The sequence below is a fragment of the Pagrus major genome, chromosome 2, assembly GCF_040436345.1.
Source record: "Pagrus major chromosome 2, Pma_NU_1.0".
NCBI lineage: Eukaryota > Metazoa > Chordata > Actinopteri > Spariformes > Sparidae > Pagrus > Pagrus major.
In genome coordinates this window covers 15,560,418-15,583,386 of record NC_133216.1, presented here as the reverse complement: position 1 = coordinate 15,583,386, position 22,969 = coordinate 15,560,418, and the positions used below count along the sequence as shown (strand labels likewise).

General features: G+C 40.9%; 3 protein-coding genes across 4 annotated transcripts in view; 1 reads left to right on the top strand and 2 right to left on the bottom strand.

Moving 5' to 3' along the window:
• The window catches only part of dock10 (dedicator of cytokinesis 10), a 40,739-nt gene extending 37,261 nt beyond the window's left edge, over positions 1–3,478 (top strand). Inside the window, exons 51-56 of the mRNA XM_073494892.1 lie at positions 85–231; positions 329–539; positions 627–817; positions 898–998; positions 1,971–2,109; positions 2,531–3,478. Of these exons, the coding sequence (XP_073350993.1) occupies positions 85–231; positions 329–539; positions 627–817; positions 898–998; positions 1,971–2,109; positions 2,531–2,578 (837 nt within the window). The 3' untranslated portion in view covers positions 2,579–3,478. The remainder of the gene's footprint in view (positions 1–84; positions 232–328; positions 540–626; positions 818–897; positions 999–1,970; positions 2,110–2,530) is intronic.
• Positions 3,479–11,658: 8,180 nt separating this feature from the next.
• Positions 11,659–17,746, bottom strand: LOC141019855 (guanylate cyclase soluble subunit beta-2-like). Its single transcript, XM_073494881.1, is given in 16 exon segments — positions 11,659–11,673; positions 11,871–12,139; positions 12,279–12,460; positions 12,550–12,704; positions 14,213–14,359; positions 14,466–14,614; positions 14,704–15,024; positions 15,104–15,320; positions 15,416–15,519; positions 15,638–15,681; positions 15,771–16,038; positions 16,144–16,243; positions 16,333–16,493; positions 16,627–16,721; positions 16,974–17,047; positions 17,738–17,746. Coding segments are annotated over 16 exon segments (2,310 nt in total).
• Positions 17,747–17,857: 111 nt separating this feature from the next.
• Positions 17,858–22,916, bottom strand: cep57 (centrosomal protein 57). Of its 2 annotated transcripts, none has more exons than XM_073488267.1 (11): positions 22,689–22,916; positions 22,065–22,248; positions 21,544–21,744; positions 21,324–21,445; positions 21,044–21,172; positions 20,304–20,381; positions 20,029–20,124; positions 19,682–19,765; positions 19,338–19,567; positions 19,114–19,258; positions 17,858–19,027 (listed from the first exon to the last, which is right to left on the bottom strand). In XM_073488267.1, exons 1-11 carry the CDS (start codon positions 22,734–22,736, stop codon positions 18,842–18,844), a joined length of 1,503 nt encoding a protein of 500 aa, XP_073344368.1. In that variant the 5' UTR covers positions 22,737–22,916; the 3' UTR covers positions 17,858–18,841. The 2 variants fall into 2 exon arrangements, with proteins under 2 accessions (XP_073344368.1, XP_073344376.1); XM_073488275.1 differs by having other exon boundaries at positions 19,685–19,765.
• Between the last annotated feature and the right edge of the window lie 53 nt (positions 22,917–22,969).

The following is a 22,969-nucleotide window of genomic DNA, read 5'->3' as shown; positions in this document are numbered from 1 at the left end:
CAGACACCTACTGTATGCACGTAGCAGGTTTTGCTGATTAGTGTGTGAATGTGTTTGTTTGTGTGTGTGTGTGTGTTGTGGTAGGGTTTCTTTGAGGAGGAGGAGAGCAAAGAGTTCATCTACAAAGAGCCGAAGTTGACAGGGCTGTCGGAAATCTCCCAGAGATTACTCAAACTCTACTCAGACAAGTTTGGAGCTGATAACGTCAAGATGATCCAGGACTCCAACAAGGTAACTGACAGACTTTTAAGAGTTGAAGTTGTTTTTTAAGACATTAAAAGAAAAAATGCCTGGCTAATATTTTGCTTGCTTCATCCTTTAAAAACAGGTAAATCCTAAAGACCTGGACCCAAAGTTTGCCTACATCCAGGTGACGTATGTGGTGCCCTACTTCGATGAGAAAGAACAACAGGACAAGAGGACAGATTTTGAGAGACATCACAACATCAACCGCTTTGTGTTTGAGACGCCGTTCACTCTGTCAGGGAAGAAACACGGAGACGTGGAGGAGCAGTGCAAGAGACGCACCATCCTGACCAGTAAGTGTTTGTTTCTGTCCTTACTTCAGATTGGAAGGGAACTATAAAGTTTGTCTGACTGGTTGCTGGTTATTTCTCTCTCCTCAGCGAGTTCCAGCTTCCCCTACCTAAAGAAGCGCATCCAGGTGGTGGAGCAGCAGAGCACAGAGATGAACCCGATCGAGGTAGCCATCGACGAGATGTCACGTAAAGTCTCAGAGCTCAACCAGCTCTGCAACATGGAGGAGGTGGACATGATCCGGCTGCAGCTGAAACTGCAGGGCAGCGTCAGTGTCAAGGTGGGGATAATGCCAAAATACAGATTTTTGGGGTGAATTTTTGATGCCTTGTTTTTTCTGACCTGCTCTTCCTCTTCCAGGTGAATGCAGGGCCTATGGCTTATGCCAGAGCGTTTTTAGAGGAGAAGAATGCCAAGAAATACCCGGACAACCAGGTCAAACTGCTGAAGGAGATCTTCAGGTAGGATTCGATGGACAAGTCAGAGCAAAGTTTTTGCGGATTTTGTTCATAGCATTACACAGTGGGTATTACAGCTGCAACGATTATTTGATTGAGTTAATCGACAATGACAATAATCATTTGTTGCATCCCTAGTAGGTATATATATATATATATATATATCTGTCTTATATATTTATATATATTTTCATGAACGTTTGAATTATGGCATTTTATACTCTCAGTGTTGGGAACAATAGAAGCCCTGAACGCTTTTGACCACTAAGAATTTAAAAATGAAGAGCTGTGTTATTAGATGTCACTCAAGTGCACGTTGGAGATGCAGTTTAACACATATGTAGTTCTCAGGATGCAACAGCAAATGTGAATGTGAATAAAAATCAATAAAAAAACAACATCAGGAAATCAAGATTTCAGCAAAAAATCATATAAAAATGGAATAAAATAAAGAAAATGATCCACGAAAGTCAGAAACAACTGCCCTGTTCATAGGTGCAGTGATCCTTTTTTAAATGTAAACTTTGAGAGTGTAAAAAGCAATTCAACATGTTTGTATAGTTTTCAACCAACACCAATTAATTGTTTCTGCTAAATAATTAATGGCAATGATTCTTACAGAGATGATTAAAGGTCATGGTGATAATCTGCAGCACTTGTAATTACCATCTTATAGTAAATCAAATGTAGTCAAATATGTAAATAAAAGTGAAGAACATAGAGCAAAAATCACAGGAAAACCTTCATAAAGCACAGTTCCTATTTGATTTTGGTCTTATTGCACATTAGGATTTATAAATACAACAATCTAATGCAAAAGTAAACTCTTCCAATGTCAAAAGCTCCCATCAGCTAAACCTGTTTATGTTTTGAAATTGTCAGAGCCTCATAGTTTTTGCCTTTTTGAAAACAATCCTCCATTCAATGGCAATCCACAGCATTAACAACCAGTGCTGCTTTGTCTGCCCCCTGCAGGCAGTTTGCAGAAGCCTGTGGTCAGGCGTTGGATGTGAACGAGCGTCTGATCAAGGAGGACCAGCTGGAGTACCAGGAGGAGATGAGAGCTCACTATCGGGACATGCTGACCGAGCTGTCTGGCATCATGAATGAACAGGTCTCACTTTGCAATGACCAATAAGAGTCCGGACTTGTGTTATTACCACACTGTTGCTTTTGTTCCTATTCAGTTGCATCTTCCTCTTCTTTGCATTATTTTGTGAAGCATTTTTCATGGTCATCAGTTTCTGTTACTGCTTCATACTTCCTCTCTATTTGTTTTTGAACTTTTCCTCTCATTACAGCTACAAAAACGTGTTCTTGCTGCCAGCACCTCATCTCTCTCTAACAGCTCTCTGTCCACTCTTTCTAAGACTGGTATGTCATGTCATCAGATTCCCTCATGAACGACATCATGTCACATTGCTGCTTGCTTTCTCAGCCGATCTCCATCTATCCAAACCTGCTAGTCTTGACACTTGCCTCCTTTTAAATCTTCCTGTTCCAATGCAAGCTTTTTTATTCTTGCTCTTGTCCAGATTCCTCACACAAGACAACCAGGAACGGAGCGGCACAGCGCCTACTGAACGGCCAATAGACTCACAGGAAACTCTTTGTGCCCTGGAAGGACATTTTTCCCCCTCGAAAATTGGCTTTGAAGTGCCAGTTTGAGCCTCAGCGTGGCTCATTTGCTTGTTTCTGACTGTAGTTGTTTCCTGCTGCAGGGCGCAGCAGGGTAGCGGAACTGTGACTGATGGCAAGTGTAGAGAAAACAAGGGAAGAAGAAGTGTGTAGACTGTGGTCGTGGTAGTCTGTAGTCCTGTCGTTGAGAACTATCTGCAGTAGAGGCCAGACTGCTGGACTGTTAGCTACTGTTTGTTTTGGTTTTAGAGACTCGGTCCATGTGACAAATGGATCCGCCCCTCCCCGCCCTGCCGACTGATTCATCAGCTTACATACTGACAGACACAAACACACACAGTGCATATGTTCACACACACGTGAACCAACACACAACCACACAACATGCGCCTTCTCTCAACAACCCCGTCCCTTTAGCGAACAGTGACCTTACTGAGCTCGAGGTGCGTTCAGCTGTGTATGTAAAAACAGCTTTCTGGTGCATTTTGATGACAATTTTTACATTTTTTTTCTGTGGAATATCATTGTACTTCAAACTTCAAGAAGACTAATGTGAAAAAAAAAAAGGATTTGGATTACAGGTCTTTGAATAATTAAGCATCTGAAGAGTTGAACGCACCTCCAGTTCCTGTTTGAATGTAGAGCAGCTCCACATTGCTACTTTGTATCCTTGCTAACGTTCTGGAAAATATCAGCTTGCCGATTTTCAAACGGAAACAAAAAAAATTATGTTTTGTAACATTTTTATGATTGAAATTGCATTGTTATTGTCATTATTTCCTGTACTGTTTTGAATTGTAAATAAGAAATATTAATATTTAAAATGTTTGAAATGTTTCTTTTTATAAAATATACGATATATAAATATTTGTTTAGCTGAATTTAAAAAAAGAACAAAAACTAAAGTTTTATGTATAACATTTAAATAAAATTTTGTTTATGTCCAGACTTCATTTTACTTTTACTTATTTCCTTATCCACTGTCTTCTCTTCTTCTATTGTTTTATGAGATGTTACACCTTACTTTCAGATGACAAAGTTCATGTCTCTCAGTATGCTAATCGCATTAACCCAGGTTTCCAATCATGTTGAATGAGGTAAAAGAGCTTTTCTAAAATGAAATTGTGCCTTAGCTGCAGCTGTGCACAGCAGCCGCTCATATTCTGTCTATTGACTGAGCCCGGCAGCAGCTAATTATATATAATTGTGAGGTCCTTCACCTGCACAATAGATGGAAATGTGTGAAATAGAAATGTGTAATGAGCAAAATCAGAAACAAAGAAGAAAACACTTTTTGCTTTGGTGCAGAAGACAGTGTATAAATCTTTAAATCCATCATCTCCCAATGGAAACTATATTGTTCCCAAATTTAACGCATACCGTACAGTAGACTTACATTTTACACATTAAAGTGTGTTTCTGGGTCTACAGGGGAGTAATACTGCATATGTGAAAAAAGAGCTATAAAGCATTTTGTGGCTCCAGAGGAAGCTGCATGTTATCTGATGAAGTCCCTCAAGTGATGTCACTCACTGGCTAAGTTGCATCGTGGGTAATGTAGACAGCAGGATACAAAAAGCAGATCTGCACTCCTATAAAACTGTTAGATACAACAAAACCAAATATATCACCTCTTTTTTTCCTTTCCTTTTTTTCCTTTCCTTTTTTCCTCTCTTCTTCTTCCTTTAAAAAAAAAGTGTCTACATTACCCACAATGCAACTTAGGCACTGAGTGACATCACTGGAGGCAGTTTATCAGATTGCATGCATCTTCCTCTGGAGCCACAAAAGGCTTCATACTACTTTTTTTCTCTTTTTCTTCACATAGGCTGTAGTACTCCTCAAGACCTCTAAACACACTTAAATGTGTAAAATTGGTGGATTTACCCTTTAAACAATGAGACAAAGGAAGGTCAGTAGAGGTTTAACCACCATTTGTCATGTGCAGTACTCTTCAGTTGTGCTCTGTATTGTTTGCTATCACATTTTCTTCAAGGAGTAAATGTCAATAGAGTTCTGAAATAATATGCAGCGGTACTGAGCTTTAAAGGGCCAGTGCAAAACATGAAAAGGCTCTGCTGCATCAAAGCCTTCAGATAAAAGAGGTCACGGTTGTTTTGACCAGAAGAAAGACAGTTGGCTTAAAGTCAACCTCTCCACTATCACTGTCACAAGAGGCAGTTCTATGAAATTTTGAAAATATTTCATCGTTAGAGAAAATATTATTCATTTAGCTCATTAAAGGTACCGTAGACACTACACAATACAAGCACAGCAGTGGGAGTTTCAACACATTCTCAACCCAGAGAGGCAGGATTATTGTTGCTTCACTGAAATGAAAGGAAAGACTCCAACAGCAGCAATCCTTTGTTTCAGATCATTGATTTTCTTTGTCAAAGTCAGACGGGTCAGAGCAAAGTCAGCATCCAAATGAATCCAAATGTGAGCAGTTTGCTCAGATCTGATGGAGCCTGGAGGCTCTCATCATCGCTGCTATATGTCTGTCTGTTGTTTGGACTCAGACTGTCTCCGCTGTGTTTACCCTGGAGCTCTGTTTTCCTTTGTGTTTGCATCTTCATTGTTGACTCTATATTTTACTGCAACCACAACTGACGCCCCCCCCCTCGCACCCCAACCGGAATATTTTACTAGTGCGCTGAGAGCTGAGATGCCTTCTGGAAATTAATAAAGAGAATGAATTGGATTTAATTGACAACAGAGACACAATTTCATGAGTTTTCATCCATTCAATTAAATGATTTTGCTGAATGTTTCCTTTGGTGGTCTTTGTTGTAAGCAGGGTTTCATATGAACATTTAAAGGGACAGTTCACCCCAAAATCCTTTTATCTGTAGTGCTATTTTTCCAACTACATTATTTAGGTTTTAGTTGCAGAGATTTGGAGATATCCGCCATATCTGGCTTCTCTCAAATATAATGAAACTAGAAGGCACTCGGCTTGTGGTGCTCAAAGCGCCGAAAAATACATTTAAAGAAACTCAACAGCAATGTCTCTTTCCAGAAATCATGAGACGATTACTCAGAATAATCCACAGACCTTGTTGTGAGCAGTTTCATAAAGGAACTATGTAACTACACCCACAAACTGCATCACTCTGCAAAAGGACGTGCACAAGCATTTTTGATTAACTACCCCTTTAACAAGCCATTGTTTAGTTCAGATTTTTGACACTTCCTCACATGCAGTATTTTAGGTGTAACTGCTCGCCGATACTGAAATGATTGTTGGTTTAGTCTGTTGTGTGTCAGTTTTGTTTGTAGTAACTGCAAACTGTAACATGTAGGGTAACGTAACTTGTTATTTGGATATCTATGAGGATAAAAAGGTTGCAGAAGTGTGGATTTATAGATCTTTTCATTATTTCAGTCTGAGCATCTGTTTCAAAAAGCATACATGCATGACCAGTGGAATAAAGGGTAGTATAGACAGAAACTTGCAGAAACTTTATGATAAAATGCCTTTTTAAGCCTTTTCAGCGCACAGAAAAACAGAAAAAGAAATTTTAATCAGAAGAGAAAGATCTTCATTGAACGTGTTTTTATGCCTAAATAAACAAACTCTGTTTTCATGACTGAATAAACTGAATAAACAAACTGACCTTAATGGGCAACACAATCTCCTACTGTTTTACTTTGTTTATATTTGGTGGACCCTGCCACCTTTCTAATTTCACCTTATTTTACCCTGAGAACAGCTTGTTTATTCAGAAAAAATAAATGAATAAATATGTCTGAGTTTGTATTTCTACCTCATTAATATTATAAATATTAAACATTTTGAATTTCTTCTCCAAACCTACATAGTGCCCCTTTAATTGAAAGGAGAAATGACATTCAAGTTCAGCATGTGCTCTGACAGACCAGTTTTCCATGAGATCTGTCGTCAGTTTTTCCAATAGTTGGGTATAATTACCGACCATGCAGAGAGAGAGTGCAGCCGAGTGCTTGTTTATTTATTGATGCTAAGCCGGGGTTTGTGGCACTGCACATAAAAAGAGGTTAAGTGGCCCTGAACATTGAGCTGGTGGTAAAAGCCAGCATGCAGTCCTCTGTTTCTCTCTCACTCTCTCTCTCTCAGTGTCTTTCTTTATCTCTGCCTGACACATTTTATATCTCTGTCTCTTCACTCTCTCTGTGGTCACACACCTGAGGTGCAGCAGATTGAGTTTCACTGACCTCCTGCCTCCTCTTCACAAACTCCCTTCCTCTCAGCCAATCAGGTATTTCCCTCTCGCCTCCCTCCCTCCTCTGTAGCCTATTTTGTGAACCAGAAAGAGGGGGCTGATTGGGTTTCTCTCCTCCACAGACTGGCTTCTGTGTACCTGTCTCCTCCCCAGTGGCCTAGACTCTGCTGGCGGGGTCAGGTTGCTCCGAGCCAGCTCCGTTCAGTCCAGGTCACAGGCGACAAAATGTCTCAAACCTTCCCAGATATTCCTGATAATATTTCACATTTTAGATTATTTTAAAGCATGTATTTTCAGCCAAGCTACAGGTGCACTCGGAGACAGTCTGGTCTATTAATAATGGGTTACAACCTGTGGCCACATGAGCTTCGTCGCAGCACCTGACCACACAATCCCAGCTGTGAAAGCCCCATTGAGTGTAATTATCTGTAATTTCCTCCTTTGTGTGCAGCCTGCCTGTATTTGATGTCTGCTGCAGTGATTCCTTCTCTTATTATTTATCAAACGCCTGTTTTGTTTTCATGTGTTTCTTTTTCCAAGACTGCCTGTCATCATTGGGTTAACCCCCTGACCTCTGAATTTATAAAAACATACATATTCATGAGGACCACATATTGAACAGGCTTCAATTTGAGGCCAAACAACCCACATGTCTCGTGTATCTGTCATGGGCCAGTAAATCATATATGTTTTCATTTAAAAGACATGAATCAAATCTAAACTTGTGCAATCAATCAATTTCACCTTAAATGCTCCGTCTTATATAAACAATCTTCTGCATTGCAATCAGAAAAAAAACACTTAAAGCTGACCTTTTCTCAGTTTCCTTCTAAGATTTATCTTTGCTGACAGATGTAATTAATATTTCAGAGGCAGGATATTGTAATCCCAACAGGGACAAGAGCATTACAAGATGAAAAGTGAGGTGCCAAAAAAAATCTGAGCACACAAATCTAAGACATGAAGCAGCTACACATGTTCCAGGACCAGAAACTTGTCAAAAACGAGTTATTTCAGTGCTCCTGCAGGTTTAGTAGGTCTCCCGCTATTCAAGCTCTTGTGCAGGGCACATTTCATTTCCGACCCCTGCTTGGTTTTCCTGAAACTGGACGCCGGGTGCTGATTAATAAAACATCCATTGTGCGCTGCTGGCTGATCACCGGAGCCCTTTCAGCTGTATAAGTGGTGAAAGGCGACATAATCTCCCCAGAACAAGATCTGGACTGAGATTGAGGCGCAACACAACAGAGAGAGGCACCCAGCAGGAGGACCTCAGGAGCAGCATGTTAAAGCCCCAGCAGCACGGTGAGCTTCTCCTGCACGACTCCCCGCCGGTGTTTGGGAAGCCGTGGTACTGGCAGCGCAGCAGCAGCACCATGGAGAGCACCCGCAGCCTGGCGCAGGTCATCATGGAGATGCGCGATGAGATCAAGAAGCTGGAGGCGGAGAACCGAGAGCTGAGGGGAGACTACGGGCAGCGGGCGTTTGGGGCCGTGCCGGGGGAAGGCAGCCCGGTGTCCTCAGCAGCAGAGCAGCGGCAGGGGGTGGTGGAAAACCCGTATGTGAACCTGAGGAGGAACGCGTCTGCGCCGGCACTGGAGGGTCAATACAAAGGTGTGAGAAAAGGCCTGCTACTGCACAACTTTTATTTTTCTGTTTTAAAAATCATTTTATCCATCACATCTGTTAACTGATAATACATCTGATTGTAATATGTGGTTTTATCCTTTGACCTAAGTCATTTTTTATTTCCAGCAACTGTTAAAACTCATGTATTAAGTGATGGGGGAAAGAGCATTTTAAAGGAACAGTCCACCAGTTTAACATTACACTTTCATGGAGTTGGATGTCTAACAGAAAGACAGGTTAAAAAGGAAGAAAGTTAAAAAATATAAGGAAAAAGAGCTGAGATATCCTGATTTTAGTCACTAGCATTGGTCAAACTTCAAAAACACTGGAGACCACAATTCCCATAATGCAACTCGACAGCCGCTTATTGAAAAGATTTCTTACAGAAGTGCACTGTTTATTCACAGAAAAAGCAAAAACAAGAAAACCAGTGTTGGAATGTAACTAAGTACAATTTTCAGGTATTATCAGGCCACTCTCACTCCACTACATTTTGGAGACAAATATTGTACTTTTTTATCTGCAGTCAGATGACAAAAAACAAAACAAAAACCTGATTCTGTTAATCAGAAAAATGCTGTGTATTGTACCCAATGATCAGCTGACCAATATATATAATTGAGTATTACTTGTGCTTCTGAAATTTAAAATTTATTGCAGGAAAATCAGTTTTGACACTGAAGTACATTTAATATCAGATACTTTACACAATTTCTTTACTTTCACTCAAGTATGATTTTGGAGTCCATTTTAAAACACTGAAGAAAATCTTATATTTTTTGTTTTATGTCCAGTTGTTAAGTAACTAAGTACATTTAGTCAACTATTGTACTTAAATACAGTTTTGAGCAACTTGTACTTGCTTCATTTATTTCTACTCCACTACAGTTCAGTGGAGGAGAATGCATTTATTTAACTATATTTACTTTGATTTCACATACAAAACATATGATCACCTTATGAACTTTACTGTTTCCACCATTGCTTCTTTATTTAAGTTCTTTAAGACGTTTTTTAAATTATCATGGAAAGATAAATTCTGCATCAAAATCCCCTCTGTGTTTTCTTTACATATCCATCTCTGCACTGTGGAAGTGAATCCATCCCAACTCATCATGTTCATGTTATTCCACAGAGAACACTGTCATGACTGTCAGAAGGTACTCCATAAACTCCAACCTGTCAGGGGTGACCATGAGAGAGGCAGCGACTGACCGGGCCCAGCGGACTGACACTGGATGGGGGAGACTACAAGAAGAAATCCAGCATGGGAACAGCCTCTTTGGTGACTCATCCAGAGGAGATGTGGGGAAAGTTACTAACAGGCACTCCCTGCAGGAATATGTACACAAAAACAGGTAAAGATGAGCATGTCGTGCTTGAATAAAGTTTATAGTATAATTGAAGCCATGTTGCAGCGTTGTAGACATATAACTCCTGTGCTTTCTTTGACCTTTTTAGGGCTAAAGTAAAAACTGTCACATTCCTTCTTCCTGTGGATGACATTTACACCAACCGGCCTGTACTAACCAAGCACCAGGAGGAGCCTGAAATCACAGAGCTGGCCTCAATTACTGAGACAGAATCTTGAGATAGAAGGCAAAACTTTTTCTTAAAGACACTGGCTGTGGACTCGAGACAAAATGCACTCATGAACTGAACCTCTGTGGCCTCATGAACTGAACCTCTGTGGCCTCATTCAGCCTCTTCTTTTAGGTCAGTGTAGATTGAGCTCTTACTGCGTGAGCCAGCAGACCGATTTTATCACACCTGACCACACAAACAGAGGACTCTGGTTACCGGTGTGCTTTTCATCCGGCCATGGCGATCCAGGCCCGGTCAACGGTGATGAGACACGGAGCCCTCTGCAGCGTGGATCAGATGTCTGGACTCCTCTCTCTGCCTGGGGTGTCGTTTTTGGAGCGAGACACACACCCGCAGGTGACAGCTCTTTTACGGACACTTGTGGTCACTGACTCAGGCCTCGTGAGAAACATCAAGCTCATTATTTATTCATCTTTGTTTCCTTTCACAGTGTAAACTTAAATGGGTTGTCAGGGGGGGCGCGTGTGTTTAAACATGTGACCTGTTTGTTGACAGTGTTACTAAAGAGTAGAAGACCATGTCACACACTGTACTGTCTGCTTTCATGCATGGAAGGCTTCTTGTGAATATACCAGTGTTTGGCACACTAATATGAAAATTAAAGTAAGCTATTACCTGTGATGAACTCAAGATGCAAGATCAATTTATTTATCGTCATACAAGCAGGATTGTACAATTAAATGATATTGTACTCCCTTTATTCACTCTTATCCTTAATGTGGGTCATTTGAAAAACTAAATAATACACTAATATCACATTTATGTATTTATAAGACTAGATATACAGCTGCATTTTCACCTCGAGGTAAAGATGCTCACACTTGTAAAAAAAGTAACCTTTTAAAATTGAGATTTGATTTATTGTTTTCTGGCATTAGCTGAAATTAGGGAGCCTGCACACTGAGAAAGACATTATCTTAAATGGTTTTTGTTACTCTTCCACACTACAAAATAAAGTGACAGGAAATGAACTTCAAACTTTTACTCAGAGTGCAGATTACAACTAGGAGATGCTGCAGATTTAGCTAATATTCACTTTTAAATCAGCACTGCCTCCATTTACTGCTTGATCCAAGATATGTGAGCCTCTGTTTCAATGGACACAAAATGGTGGCTGACTCGTCATGAACTTTCTCGTTTTACAGCTAAACAGTACACAAAAAAGTAACACAATCTTGATTTATATTTGATCAGCACTGCCTAATTTGGCAGTTTGATCTGAGTTTTGTGAGCAGTGTGTGTTCAGAGGCTGCTTTCTTTCTTTTTTCTTTTATTTTTTCAACTTAACTGAGTGCACACACTTGTTTAAGTGCATCAGGTAAACAAGGGTGGGCACGTTGATTCGTCTTTATAGTGCATGAAAACAAATGAAAAGTCACTTAACTGAATGTTTTTTTTACCTTCTGAGCTCATAAGTTTTATTGGGAGTCAATCAGTGACAGGGCAAATGCTTTAATTATTCAGTATGTGAGACAGATTCATGAGCTACAAGCAAATCAAATGCTGTCAACTTAAACTTTTATATAACATTTGATCTACTACATGCAAAGTATGACATATTTACAAAAGGGAAACATAGACACTGCCTAGAATCTAGCAATCTGACGTAAGAATGATGTACAAAAAAAGCTGTTGGCACATGTTAAATACATTGCACCTTGTTTGATAAATCATTTCTAGTCATTCAGCCATTCAGCAGATAATAACCAGCTCACAAGACCACACAGAACCTGGTTCCGGTGTGTTTGCTTTGATTTTTTTCAGCGGCTTTAATCAAGTGCTGTTCCTCTGTGTTCACTTGTCTGTTACTGCCTAAGCCGTCCATGTGTTTTTCTGTGAATTTCACTTCTGTTTGGCCAAATGTATCCGTATCTTTTAACTGGTCTAGATCTCCATCCTCTGATTGATCGTCAGTGTGCAGGCTTCCGTAGCTCTCCGAGTCCCGGGGCTTGATGGCTGGGCAGCTCTGGGGTTCAGACATATGTGATGACAGCAGGGGTTCACTCGGGCTGTCTTCATATTTCATAGGGATCAAGCAAAGGTCATCCCTGCGCTGAGTCTGAAAAGCTACAGCAGAGGAAGAAAGGGGGAAAGAAGACAATGATGCATATGCAGGACAGTTAAAAACCACACAACTGCCAATTAAATGAAAAATAATAAATTTAAAGGTAAATCTCGCGATATAGAATTAAGACAGCAAACAGACCTGGCTTGAAGCTCATCTGGCTGTCCTGCTGTCTGGCTCCAGTCGCTCGGACTGAGACTCCCATAATCTGCTGCTCGCTGACTCCTATGTTCCTCTCAAGAAAGTAAGTGGTCATTCTGCCCTTCCCCTTCACCTCGATCTCACCTCGCTTCTGGATAACAAAGGTTTTATTCTTCAAAGCCCTGGGAAACATGTGGAAATGTGGGATTTGGAAATCAGACAGAGGATATCACAGATTTTGCGGTGAGTGCATGAATATGTGCGTCCTCACTGGTAGACGGTGGGGCTCAGATGGATCTTGTCAGGGAGGCCGTGACTCTCCATGCGAGATGCAGTGTTGACTGTGTCTCCGAACAGACAGTAGCGAGGCATCTTTTCCCCAACTACACCTGCCAGAACAGGACCACTGTGGAGACCCACTCGGATCTGCAGAAATACAACGAGCCATATAACAGATGCTGCGTTAGGACAGGAGAGAACAAAAGACATTTCATGCATAAAAGATATATCTAGATAGATTATGTAACACTTCTGCATTAAAAATGATGAGACCCTTGCTATATATTTTGTTGAGTTGTGTATTTACGTGATCCTAAATTTTTTTCAACAATGTTGAAACCCACAGAAACATATAATTTTGTTCAATATAACGATGCGTTTCATTTGGTCGCCTGTCGTTAAAACTTCAAGGAGAAAACAAGAAAAATTAAGAAGGAAGTTGGTGACAAAACTTAACATGAATTCAAAATGAATTCTGTGGAGTAAAAAGTACACTCAAAAAATTATTTGCCTAAAATAATGACTTTAAATATTTCAATTACAAGTTAATCTTCCATTTAGTTCTATTACATAATGTAGCATAACAGAGCCTTATTATATTTTGCTCTAGTTTACATGGGGTCGTACGTTTTGCTCTCAATTGCTCGCTGCCTCTAACACATTAAGATTGTTTGGTGTCATTTATTCTGTTAACTGTATCCTATTTCTTTTGTTATTTTGCTGTTAATTGAAACTTAGCGGTTGGTCATTCACCACGGGCAGGAGGCCCAGTTTTCTGTTATATTTGCCAACCAACATTTAGTGTTGCAGCAAGTAGTCAGTGCAGTAGTGTTTGGTTTATTTGTTTAAAGATGCCCCACTAACTGTATTTTGTCTTCCGGTGATGGTGTCCCCTTCCTGTGTGCTGTGTTGTCTGCCCCTGGTGTGATCCTTCAAGTGTGTGTGTGTGTGTGGATGTGTGTGCATGTGTGATTGGGGTGACTCTCTCCCGGATACCTCACTCCTGGTGGCCCACCTCTCCACTGGTAAGCCTCAGCTTCAGCCATTTTCTTTGCCCCTCCATAATTATTGTCTATATTGTGTTTACTGGCCTTTTTATTAGTATTGTGAGATTGTTTAAAATAAAGAATTATTGTTTGATAGAACCACGTATTTTGCCTCGTAGTATTATGAACCTGTATGCCTTTGAGTGATCAGTCTTGGTCTGAGGTAAAATATTATTCCTTGGGTGAAATTCCCAGGGTGGCGTTGATGGCTCCTCCTTAATTATATGAGCTCGCTGGTCGACCTCCTAACCACCCGCCATAATAAGTTCAAAGGAACTCATTGAATGGAAAGTTTTTTTTTGTTTATTTATTTATGTATTTATTTATTTATGTTTACATGATAGAAAAACTTTTCATGAAGATGAATGATGAAAATTGAGATGTAAAAAATTTAGTGCATGTAATAAAAATACTTGAAGTCACTGTCTTAGTCAAACTACTTTTTTGAGTGTACAATATTTCCCTCTGAAATATGTTGGTAGAAGTATAAAGCATTACAAAATGGAAATACACACACCTCAAATTTGTATTTGAACACAGTATTTGAGTACTTAGTTACCAGTTTCCACCACTGTGTCTTTGATAAATGCAATACAAACATTCTCGCACCTGAATGGGTCCTCCTGTCACAGGGTTGATAACCTCCCTTGCAGCCAAGATCATACCCAGGGCAAAGTTGGCCACCCTCTCAGCATGGCTGGAGACAGGTATGGGCACCCCACCTACCACCATGTACGCGTCCCCTATGGTCTCAACCTGGGAAACACCAAATAAGTACAGCCAAGACATGACTCAAAAACAAACTTACAAATGATCGTTACTTTAACATCTGTGTCAAAAATGTTCAATTTGTTGTGTGTACCTTGTAAACATTGTGCACAGTTGTGAGTCGGTCGAATCTGAGGTACATGGAGTTCAGCATGAGGACAATTTGGATGGGTTCACATAGGGAGCAGATGTTAGTGAACGTCACCACGTCACTGAACAGTATTGTGCACTCTTTAAATTCTCCTAAAGGATAAACAAAGACACAGCAGTCACATCAGACACACACATACATTATGATTATTATACATTCATAGCACTTTCATTCCCTTCACCTGCTTCCACCGTCTTGCCCTCCTTCAGCTGGTTGGCCACATGCTTGGGCAGCATGGCATACAGCAAGTTCTCCGTCTTCCTCCTCTCCTCCTCCAGGTGCTGAGACAGGAGGCGGAGCTCCTCTTTCTTCCTCTCCAACTGACTGGACAGCTCCATTTCAGCCAGTCGCTGCTGGTTGAGCAGGATGAGGTCGCGGGTGACGTCGTGGGGCGCGATGTCAGAAATGTGCATGTCCCTCTCCTCCAGCTCCTGAAGGCTTCTCAGCAGAGGAGAAGCCTGGTAGAGCATACAGTCTAGAGAGGGCATCCAGATCATCTGACCTGTGTGGAGCAAACGTTAATGCTTTTTCTATCTGCTTAGGAGAGACAATATATAGTTTTAGATTTTTTTTCCCTCTACCTCGGAGCTGCAGCATGGGCCTGTCCTTCCACGCTTCAGGCATCATGTCCCTGCGTGTCTGCAGGACAAAGTGGCTGTTGATGAACTTCCTGATGCTGGAGATGTTGAAGGTGACTTCAGGATGCACAATGCTGAAGTACAGGTCCAGGTGGATGCTCATCATCTGGAGCCCAGGGACGATCTTCTGGAGGTTCACCCCTGCCTGGTGCACCACCAGCTGCCTCAGACACCACCAGGATCACTCCAGTTAATTTATTATAACCCAGTTACTCATGAAGGTATCCTTCTAATAGCCTGTTAAATATACTGTACCTGCTCATCAAAGACTATGTGGAAAGGGAAAGCATGGCAGAAAGTCTTCAAATCAATGTTAAGGGTTGTAGGGTACACCGGCTGAAAGCCCCTCAACAGTTTGCCTGTAAGACAAATGGTCTAACTTTGCAAATAAAGATACACATCTACAGCCACCTGCAGGTATGTGACTCAACCTGTTGCTCCAAGGTTTGTATGTATGTTTGTATGTCTGTCCCGTACCTTTCCCGAGGTGAACCAGCCCTCTGATTGTCTCCCAGTGACTCCTGTGTGCAGAGAAACTGATACTGGACCTCTTTTGGTGAAGAGGCTGAGGACACAGAGATGACAGAGTTGATATATTTATTGTTATGGCTTATTTTGTCCACACTATACTTCAGGTATTATGTAGCTAACCTCTTGAACCCAGATTAGGGCGTTACGTCGGTTGGCCAAAGGCTGAAGGGATTGGGATCTTGGAAAAGACCCAGTTCTACTGGTCCGGGCAGCCACAGCCGGCCACTGCGTCACGAGAAAAACCACATGCTCCTTCTTCCCAGTTCTCTCCAGCTCCTCCAGCTGGTTGATGATCTCCATCTTAATCTCACTGTTGAAGAAATCTTTAGCGACAGCTCCAATTATACCTGTGAAAGAAAATGGGTGTGTAAGTCAATTTCATTGATCTGAAGGCCAATCAAAAGCTCATTGATGAAACTGGTATTTATTCCAGAGGAGGTGTTTTTAATTACCAGGGACAATGTGGCAGAGTCCTCTGCGGTCTGAATAATAGTGGAGGAGCATGGTACCATCAGGGTTCCTCTCCACCCGGAAAGATGGTGCATTCATTTCCTAAAAGAATAAAGATAAATAGAGGACAAATCAGCTTTCTCCTCAGAATAAGAAAGAATGACCACATGAACTGGTATGGGAGCAGGCACCTTGTAGGAGAGGCTGAGATAACTGTGAAGCGCATCCAGATTCTCAGTGAATTCAAATAAATTCCCTCCTAGAGTCCGCAGCATGTGGTCGTAGCCCGATCGTTTGCAAAACTCAAAGAAATATTCTCCAAACTGCCTCAAGACGACCTCTGGCTTCACTCCTGCACAAAACAAAAGCAGTATATGAAAAATAAAAAATACACGTCTTCATTTATTTACCATTTAAAATTAAACAATAAATATGAATTTAAAGATGGAAACAAAACAAGATGACACACATGGTGATTTATTTACCTAGAAGCTTGCAGGCTTTTGCCACTAACTGCATGCTGATTTCATCTTTATAGACCTCATATGTCAGGAAGGTATCCTGGACTCCGGCTTCATCCCTGTACATGATGGTGATGGTTTTGGGAAGAGAGTGGATTTATTGTTTGTTAAGAGAAGAAGACATACTATTAATCTCCCTCCCTTTTTGATCAATATTCATCATAAAGAGGATTCTTCTGAAGAGGAAATGTTGATTTGTCATATAAAGCTTTAAAGTAAAGCATCATTACTGGCTGCCCAAAGTCATCAGCAGCTTTGGAGTAGCCCTTTAAACAAATCTGTAAGTACAGTAAACAGAAATCTTATTTTACCTGAGCTTGACCCACGTCTCCTCACCAAACTTTTCAACTACCATCGATCTCAAACAGGTGTTGATGAATCCATACTGTCGAGGACAAAGACATCAATGTACAACGGGCTGTCGCGTAAAAGGTCTGGAGAAGAAAGTTAGGAAGAAAAAAACAAAAGAAAGACAGAAACAACAAAGAAACTAAAAGCAGCATACCATATCTTTGACTAGTCGAAAGCACAGTTTGTCCACCAGCCACTTTTTCCTTCACGGTATCCTCGTCACATCGCTCTGTCTATCCGCAGTAAGTCCAAACATAAAGGCGACAGGCTGCAGCTGTATGGAGACAGACGCACTGGAGCTGGTGCTGAAACCAGCCTGGGACTGGAGGCGCGCATGTTTCACATCCCAATTAATAATGCCAATTAAATAAAATGTTATTTCATTGATATATATATATATACAGAGACTTTGGCCAGACTATTTTCGCTAGGCTACAGTTTGTGTGACAACTGCATCTACTAGTTTTCTGAATAAATCTAAATATATATTAATAAGTTGATATACGGAAGCCCAGAAGCACATCTTTTGGGTTTTTTCTCCACATCACTTTAATCACTCATTAAATATTATAGGAAGATATAAAATCTAAGTTATAATCATTTCAGCGTTATTCCTTTATTTTACAGTTTACTTGTAGGTATGATAGAGCTATATTTAGTCTGAAATAGTGTAATGTAATTTGTTTTAAGGTCAATATGATCTTGTTCTAGTCTGATGTCGTACTGACGTCATGGGTGCCAGCGTCAAAGACAGATACGTCAAAGAGGGGAGCAGCTCAGGCACAAGACCTCAACCCCCCCCCAAAAATAACAACTAATAATTAAGAAATAAAGAAAACAGCCATATGCAAACATAAATGTTTTATTTCTCAGAGAAACACGTCTTCACTCGAAAATAAGTTACCCATGATTGGTCAAAAAAATATTAAAATCGGCCACAGAAATCTGTAAAAGTAATTACAAATACTCTGAATCTTAAAACGTGTGCACATACACTCCTTGAAAATCTGCAATATGACACATCAATCAATCGAGGAGATTCAGTCGTTTTAACCAAATAGTACACAATATTTTTTTTTTAGGTCCTTCAACACAACATTAAACTATTTCATCACTTCAGCTTCTTTACACTACCAATCAACTGTATGAATATTTATGGAATTGGATAGTTGTAGCTATAGAGCAACCCAGGAATGTTTACACACCATGAGATTCTGGCCTTATATTTTTTTCCTGGGACTCATTTAAGGCCAGGTTGTCCATTACTGTAAATTATGTTGTAAACTATATGAAAAACTAAATGACACAGAACATTTCAAATACATTTTCCAGCAATCTTTGGACCTTTCACGCCCTCTGCTGGTGAAAGACTTGAATCTCAAAATAAAAAAACAAGCGCAAGTTTGAGCCAACATGCTGCATGAACAAATATTTATTAATTAATGTCTTTAATAGTTATTCTAACGAATAAGTCATTTATAATTTAAAGCCTTCTCTTTCTTTCAAATATTCTGAACAGTCATTTTACACTCAGATGACAATCAGACAGCAAATTGTTTTGATCAAATGCAGTTTGGGTGGACTGGTTGAGACCTAGACACAGTAATTTAGATGCATTACAATGTTCCTAATACTGTAAATAAATAAAAAATGTTCTCAAAATATCACAGGTCATATGTTCATGAGTAGACACTTAGTTTCAGATTTTATTCTGTAATGATCTTCAGTCAGTGGTTGCGCTGAAGGTGAAATAATGGCCACAGGTAGGTAGATAGCACCAACAAGATGAACCTAACTTGCTGTGTTCAAGTCCTGGTAGGTTTCAGTTTCAGGTCCGTAATGAGGTCTGCAGAGCCTTCATGTCCCTCAGCAGCCTCAGGTTCTTCTTGCTTCTCTCTCCTGGTCTGACTTTGACAGCTCCAGTGGAGCGACCTCTAGTGGACACTGTGGTAGTCACCCTCACCTCGTTCCCACTGTTAGGCCTAGAATGAGCCTCCTTTCTTAACTTCTTTATCTAAAAGGAGAGAAAAGAATGAATAAAGGACAGGAGTCACAACATAACATCTTGCTTTTGCAGATACTTTTTGTGTGAGGACCTACCTGTGTTTTGTGTTTGTAGAGCTTACTGATCTGCTCTCCTTTCCTTTCCATTTTCACCAGCAGCCTCTCCTGCTCCCTCTGAAGTTCTTTTCTCTCCCCTTCAGAGACACAGGCCTCCACCTGTCTCGTCAACTCGTCCTGCTCCCTGCGAGACACACACAATCAAGTTTAATACTATTCAAAGCAATTCACTCCTGATATAGCTCTGATGCAGCTTCACTCACAAGCTCATGAGCCGCAGCTCCTCCTGTAGCGCTTGCAGCAGCTCTGATAGCTCCTCACCACTAGCGGAGGAGGAAGAAGAGGAAGTGTCTGAAAGCCTGCGACTACCTGTCTCATAGCCGTTTGCGCTGTTAGAGAGGACGCGGCTGTTGCAGAGGTGCGGCTGGTGTCGCTTCAGGAGAGACAAGACCGACTGGACGTTTGCTCGGACTGAGTGGCTGCAGCCGACCGACTGAGAGTAATGCAGGAGAGTCAAAGAGCGAGCCAATGTAAGGAAGGAGCAGCATTAAAATCTACATGTAATTTTATTCCAATGCTAAAACCACAAAGGAATATGTGCCCATACTACCGTTCCAGCAACAAAGGGTACATCTCTGAGGCTCAGTCTATAGTGTGGTTGTGTGTAGGACGACTGCTGTGGTGAAGATTTCTGGAAAGAGAAAAGCAACATAAACGACAGAGACATTGAACTTCCATGCATTTCTATACTATTTTAAGAATTTAACTGGATATCCAAACGAATGCATTTCCTTCGCACTTGATTCAACATGAAATTCACAGATGTACCAACACTGTAAAAAGCACTTGACTGCAGCTGTCTTGTCATATTTGTTCAAACTACATCTACTTAAGAGGAGGAAAAGAAACATTCTCAGCACACTCCTACAAAATCACCCCTGTGAAGGTCTTTACCTTTGAATTGGACTTCCTCTCTTTGGACTGTCTGCCAGACAGACAAGGTGACACTGACTGTAGCAATATCCTGTTTGCTTCTAAACCTGTCTGTAGCTGAGGAACACACGTACAAACGTTTTAAGCATAACTCTGTGGACATTTCATCATTTTCATGTAGCATAAGCATGCAGTGTGGTAAAAAAATGGACAGATATATAAGACACAGTACAAGCGGTCAACAGTGAGTGAAAGCTAGTGTAGCTAAAGAGAAATACAAATTAGAGCCTTGTTACCTGATGGGCCTGAACCTGGACCAGCTTTCTCTGATGCTCCTCCTCCTGTAGCTTCATCTCCAGCTGCCGAATCTTCATCTGACACATTCAGACACATGATTATTATTGTGGTGATAATAATAATGGAATTTAGGTTTTTTCTTGTCACTACCCACTTGAGGTTAAACCATAAATTAGCTTTTCAACATAATTCTGGTTAAGTGAGACCATACTGTACATAAGCCCGTGTTTAAATCAGAGTCTACAATGACAGCCAGGCTTGTAACTTCTGAACTTATCTGAGGAACCAGAGCTACATCAGTGGTTTTTAACCTACAGGATTTGGTTTGTGCCTCCTTGTCACAGGTTATGGCTTAAGTGTGGACATGCATTGCAGCCTGATTAACCAAAAAGAGCCTTTCATTTCAAACTGAGGCCTGAAGAGATAAAAGCCTTTCACAAGAAAAAAGCAAAACATTTAAGAAAATATATATATATATATATATATATATATATATTTTTTTTCCTGTCAAACAAGTATGTGTTATTTTGTTCTCTTGCCCCTTTAATGATCTTGACCCCCTCAAGATGTATCTTAGAAACCCATGTGGCAGTCCTGGGTCCCAAATTTGGAAACCACAACCCAAAATTTTTGGATAATGTACTGTATTGTTTGTTTTATTTGCAGATAGACAGGCTGTGACTAAGCTTGAATAAATAGTGTCCTTTGGTCTTTGTAGAAACTGTGTCTCTGTGTTTACCTCGGCGTTGTTTTGTGTGCGTGTCAGCCGGAGATACTCCTGCTCCAGTCGCTCCAGCTTCTCCAATTGGGCATGCTCAGACACTGTGTCACACTGTTGATCGGCTGACTTGGCTGTCTCCATGGAAACCTGAAAGTGTGGAAAACAATTAATACAGCTCTACAAAATCTACTCAGCCACACAAGAGAGGCTTTGACTCAAAAACATTCATGCATGTAATGCTTTTAGTGCATTTTTGTGAAGAGTCCTGGCATATCACAGCCTATGACATTAAGTTAACCTGCTGTTGGAGCAGGCTGGTCCTGTCTGCCTTGGCACTGCGCAACATCCTCCTCATGTGATCCAGCTGTCGCTCCAGCGTCACACAGCGAGACTCTGCAGCAGCCAGGTGGGTGATCAACACTGTGGATCAGACAAAGAGATACCATAAGATACGAGGAATAAGATATAAAGAGGAAATATAAGTAACATGAGCTATTACATCTTATTCCTACACTCACCTTGATTGCAGTCGGACTGGCCACCTTTCCCTCTTTCAGTGTCTGTCTGACCATTAAAGTGTCTCTGTCTGACTTTATCGCTCTGCAGATGTGTGCGTGATGCATCTTTCCCCATAGTGCGCAGACTGAGCTGTGCATGTCCTTTCTCCAACTCCAGCCTCCTGAGCTTCTCCTGGAGGTTCCTCAAGGCGGATAGGATCGCTACACATGCACACACACATAAATTGTGTGTGAGGGATACAAGAATGTGATGCAAATGGGGATATACCGATAGATTTCAAACATATTAATGCTGTGATTATAGTCGTGGTGTAATACGATATGGTTTTCAAATTGGGATGGAGGAATAGGAGGATGGGATCAGAACCTGAATGAATAGATGTCAGTGTAGCTGAGACATTCAAGTAGTGCGGCATCATGTTGCACATGCTGTAACCATGGAGCGCTGAAACACCACAATACCTCAATGGAAACTTCGTAAAGGGAAAACACCCACACACACATACACAAATTAAAGTTACCTGCACTGCTGGTCTCTGGGAATGCCTTGCTGGGTGATGATGGGCGACAGGACTGATGTGTGCGTGTTTGGGGTGTGTGATGCACAAGTGTGTTGATGAAGGGACGGTGAGCAGGATAGTCTTTATAAGATGGGAGTGACAGGCTGTCAGACACTACTCCGCTGGGTGGTGGTGGACAGAGCTTCTGCAGAAAAATAGAAATAATGTTGAACAGTATCCACAATATCTGGGGAATATTGCACTTATTTTCAAAACTGATATCTATAATATATGAGCATTGGAGATATTGTGGTGGTAGTTGTCATCTCATCATGAAAAATAATCAGCAAATGAGGCACAGAAAGTCAAATAAATATGAGCTTAAACTTTAAATTCATGCTCAAACTCAACTTAAAGTCACAACATGAGTTATTTATCCTGCTCAAATCAAATAAAACAGATAAAGGGGAAACTTCAGCAGACTTTCCAGGTCTGCAACATCAGCTGGTCTGAGTTGTAGCAACTGCTGCTAGGTAGCTTTCCCGCACAGTCAAGCTACATTTTTTTTTTATTGCTAATAGAAACTGTGGCGAACAGCTTTCAATCTTCCTTTTAAGTTAAATCAGGCAACATCTAGTAAACTACCTTCTCCCGCGTAGCATCAGCAGCGGCTGTTTTTGACAGCGTCTCCATTGAAGTGCAGCCAACCCAGTCCGCTTCGCTTGTGCTGAACCAGGCAGCCAAATATGCAAAAAAACGCTAATATTAGCTTAAAGTAAAGCTAGAACCGAGTCTTTAATTACAGCTGACAGCTTGCTAGCTAAGCCCCGTTTCTGGAGCTGCCAGTGCTAATATGTGTTGTGAAAAGAAAAACATCACTTGTCAAGACAAATAAGCAAGGGTTTCTGATGGGTTTGTGTGATATC

Excerpts from the sequence above, each read along its gene's own strand:
- cep57 (XM_073488267.1), bottom strand. The coding sequence starts at position 22,736 with ATGGAGACGCTGTCAAAAACAGCCGCTGCTGATGCTACGCGGGAGAAG. Across the intron at positions 22,249-22,688 it reads CTGATGCTACGCGGGAGAAG|AAGCTCTGTCCACCACCACC; the intron begins GTAGTTTACTAG and ends ATTTTTCTGCAG. Across the intron at positions 19,259-19,337 it reads GAGCTGCGGCTCATGAGCTT|GGAGCAGGACGAGTTGACGA; the intron begins GTGAGTGAAGCT and ends TGTGTCTCGCAG.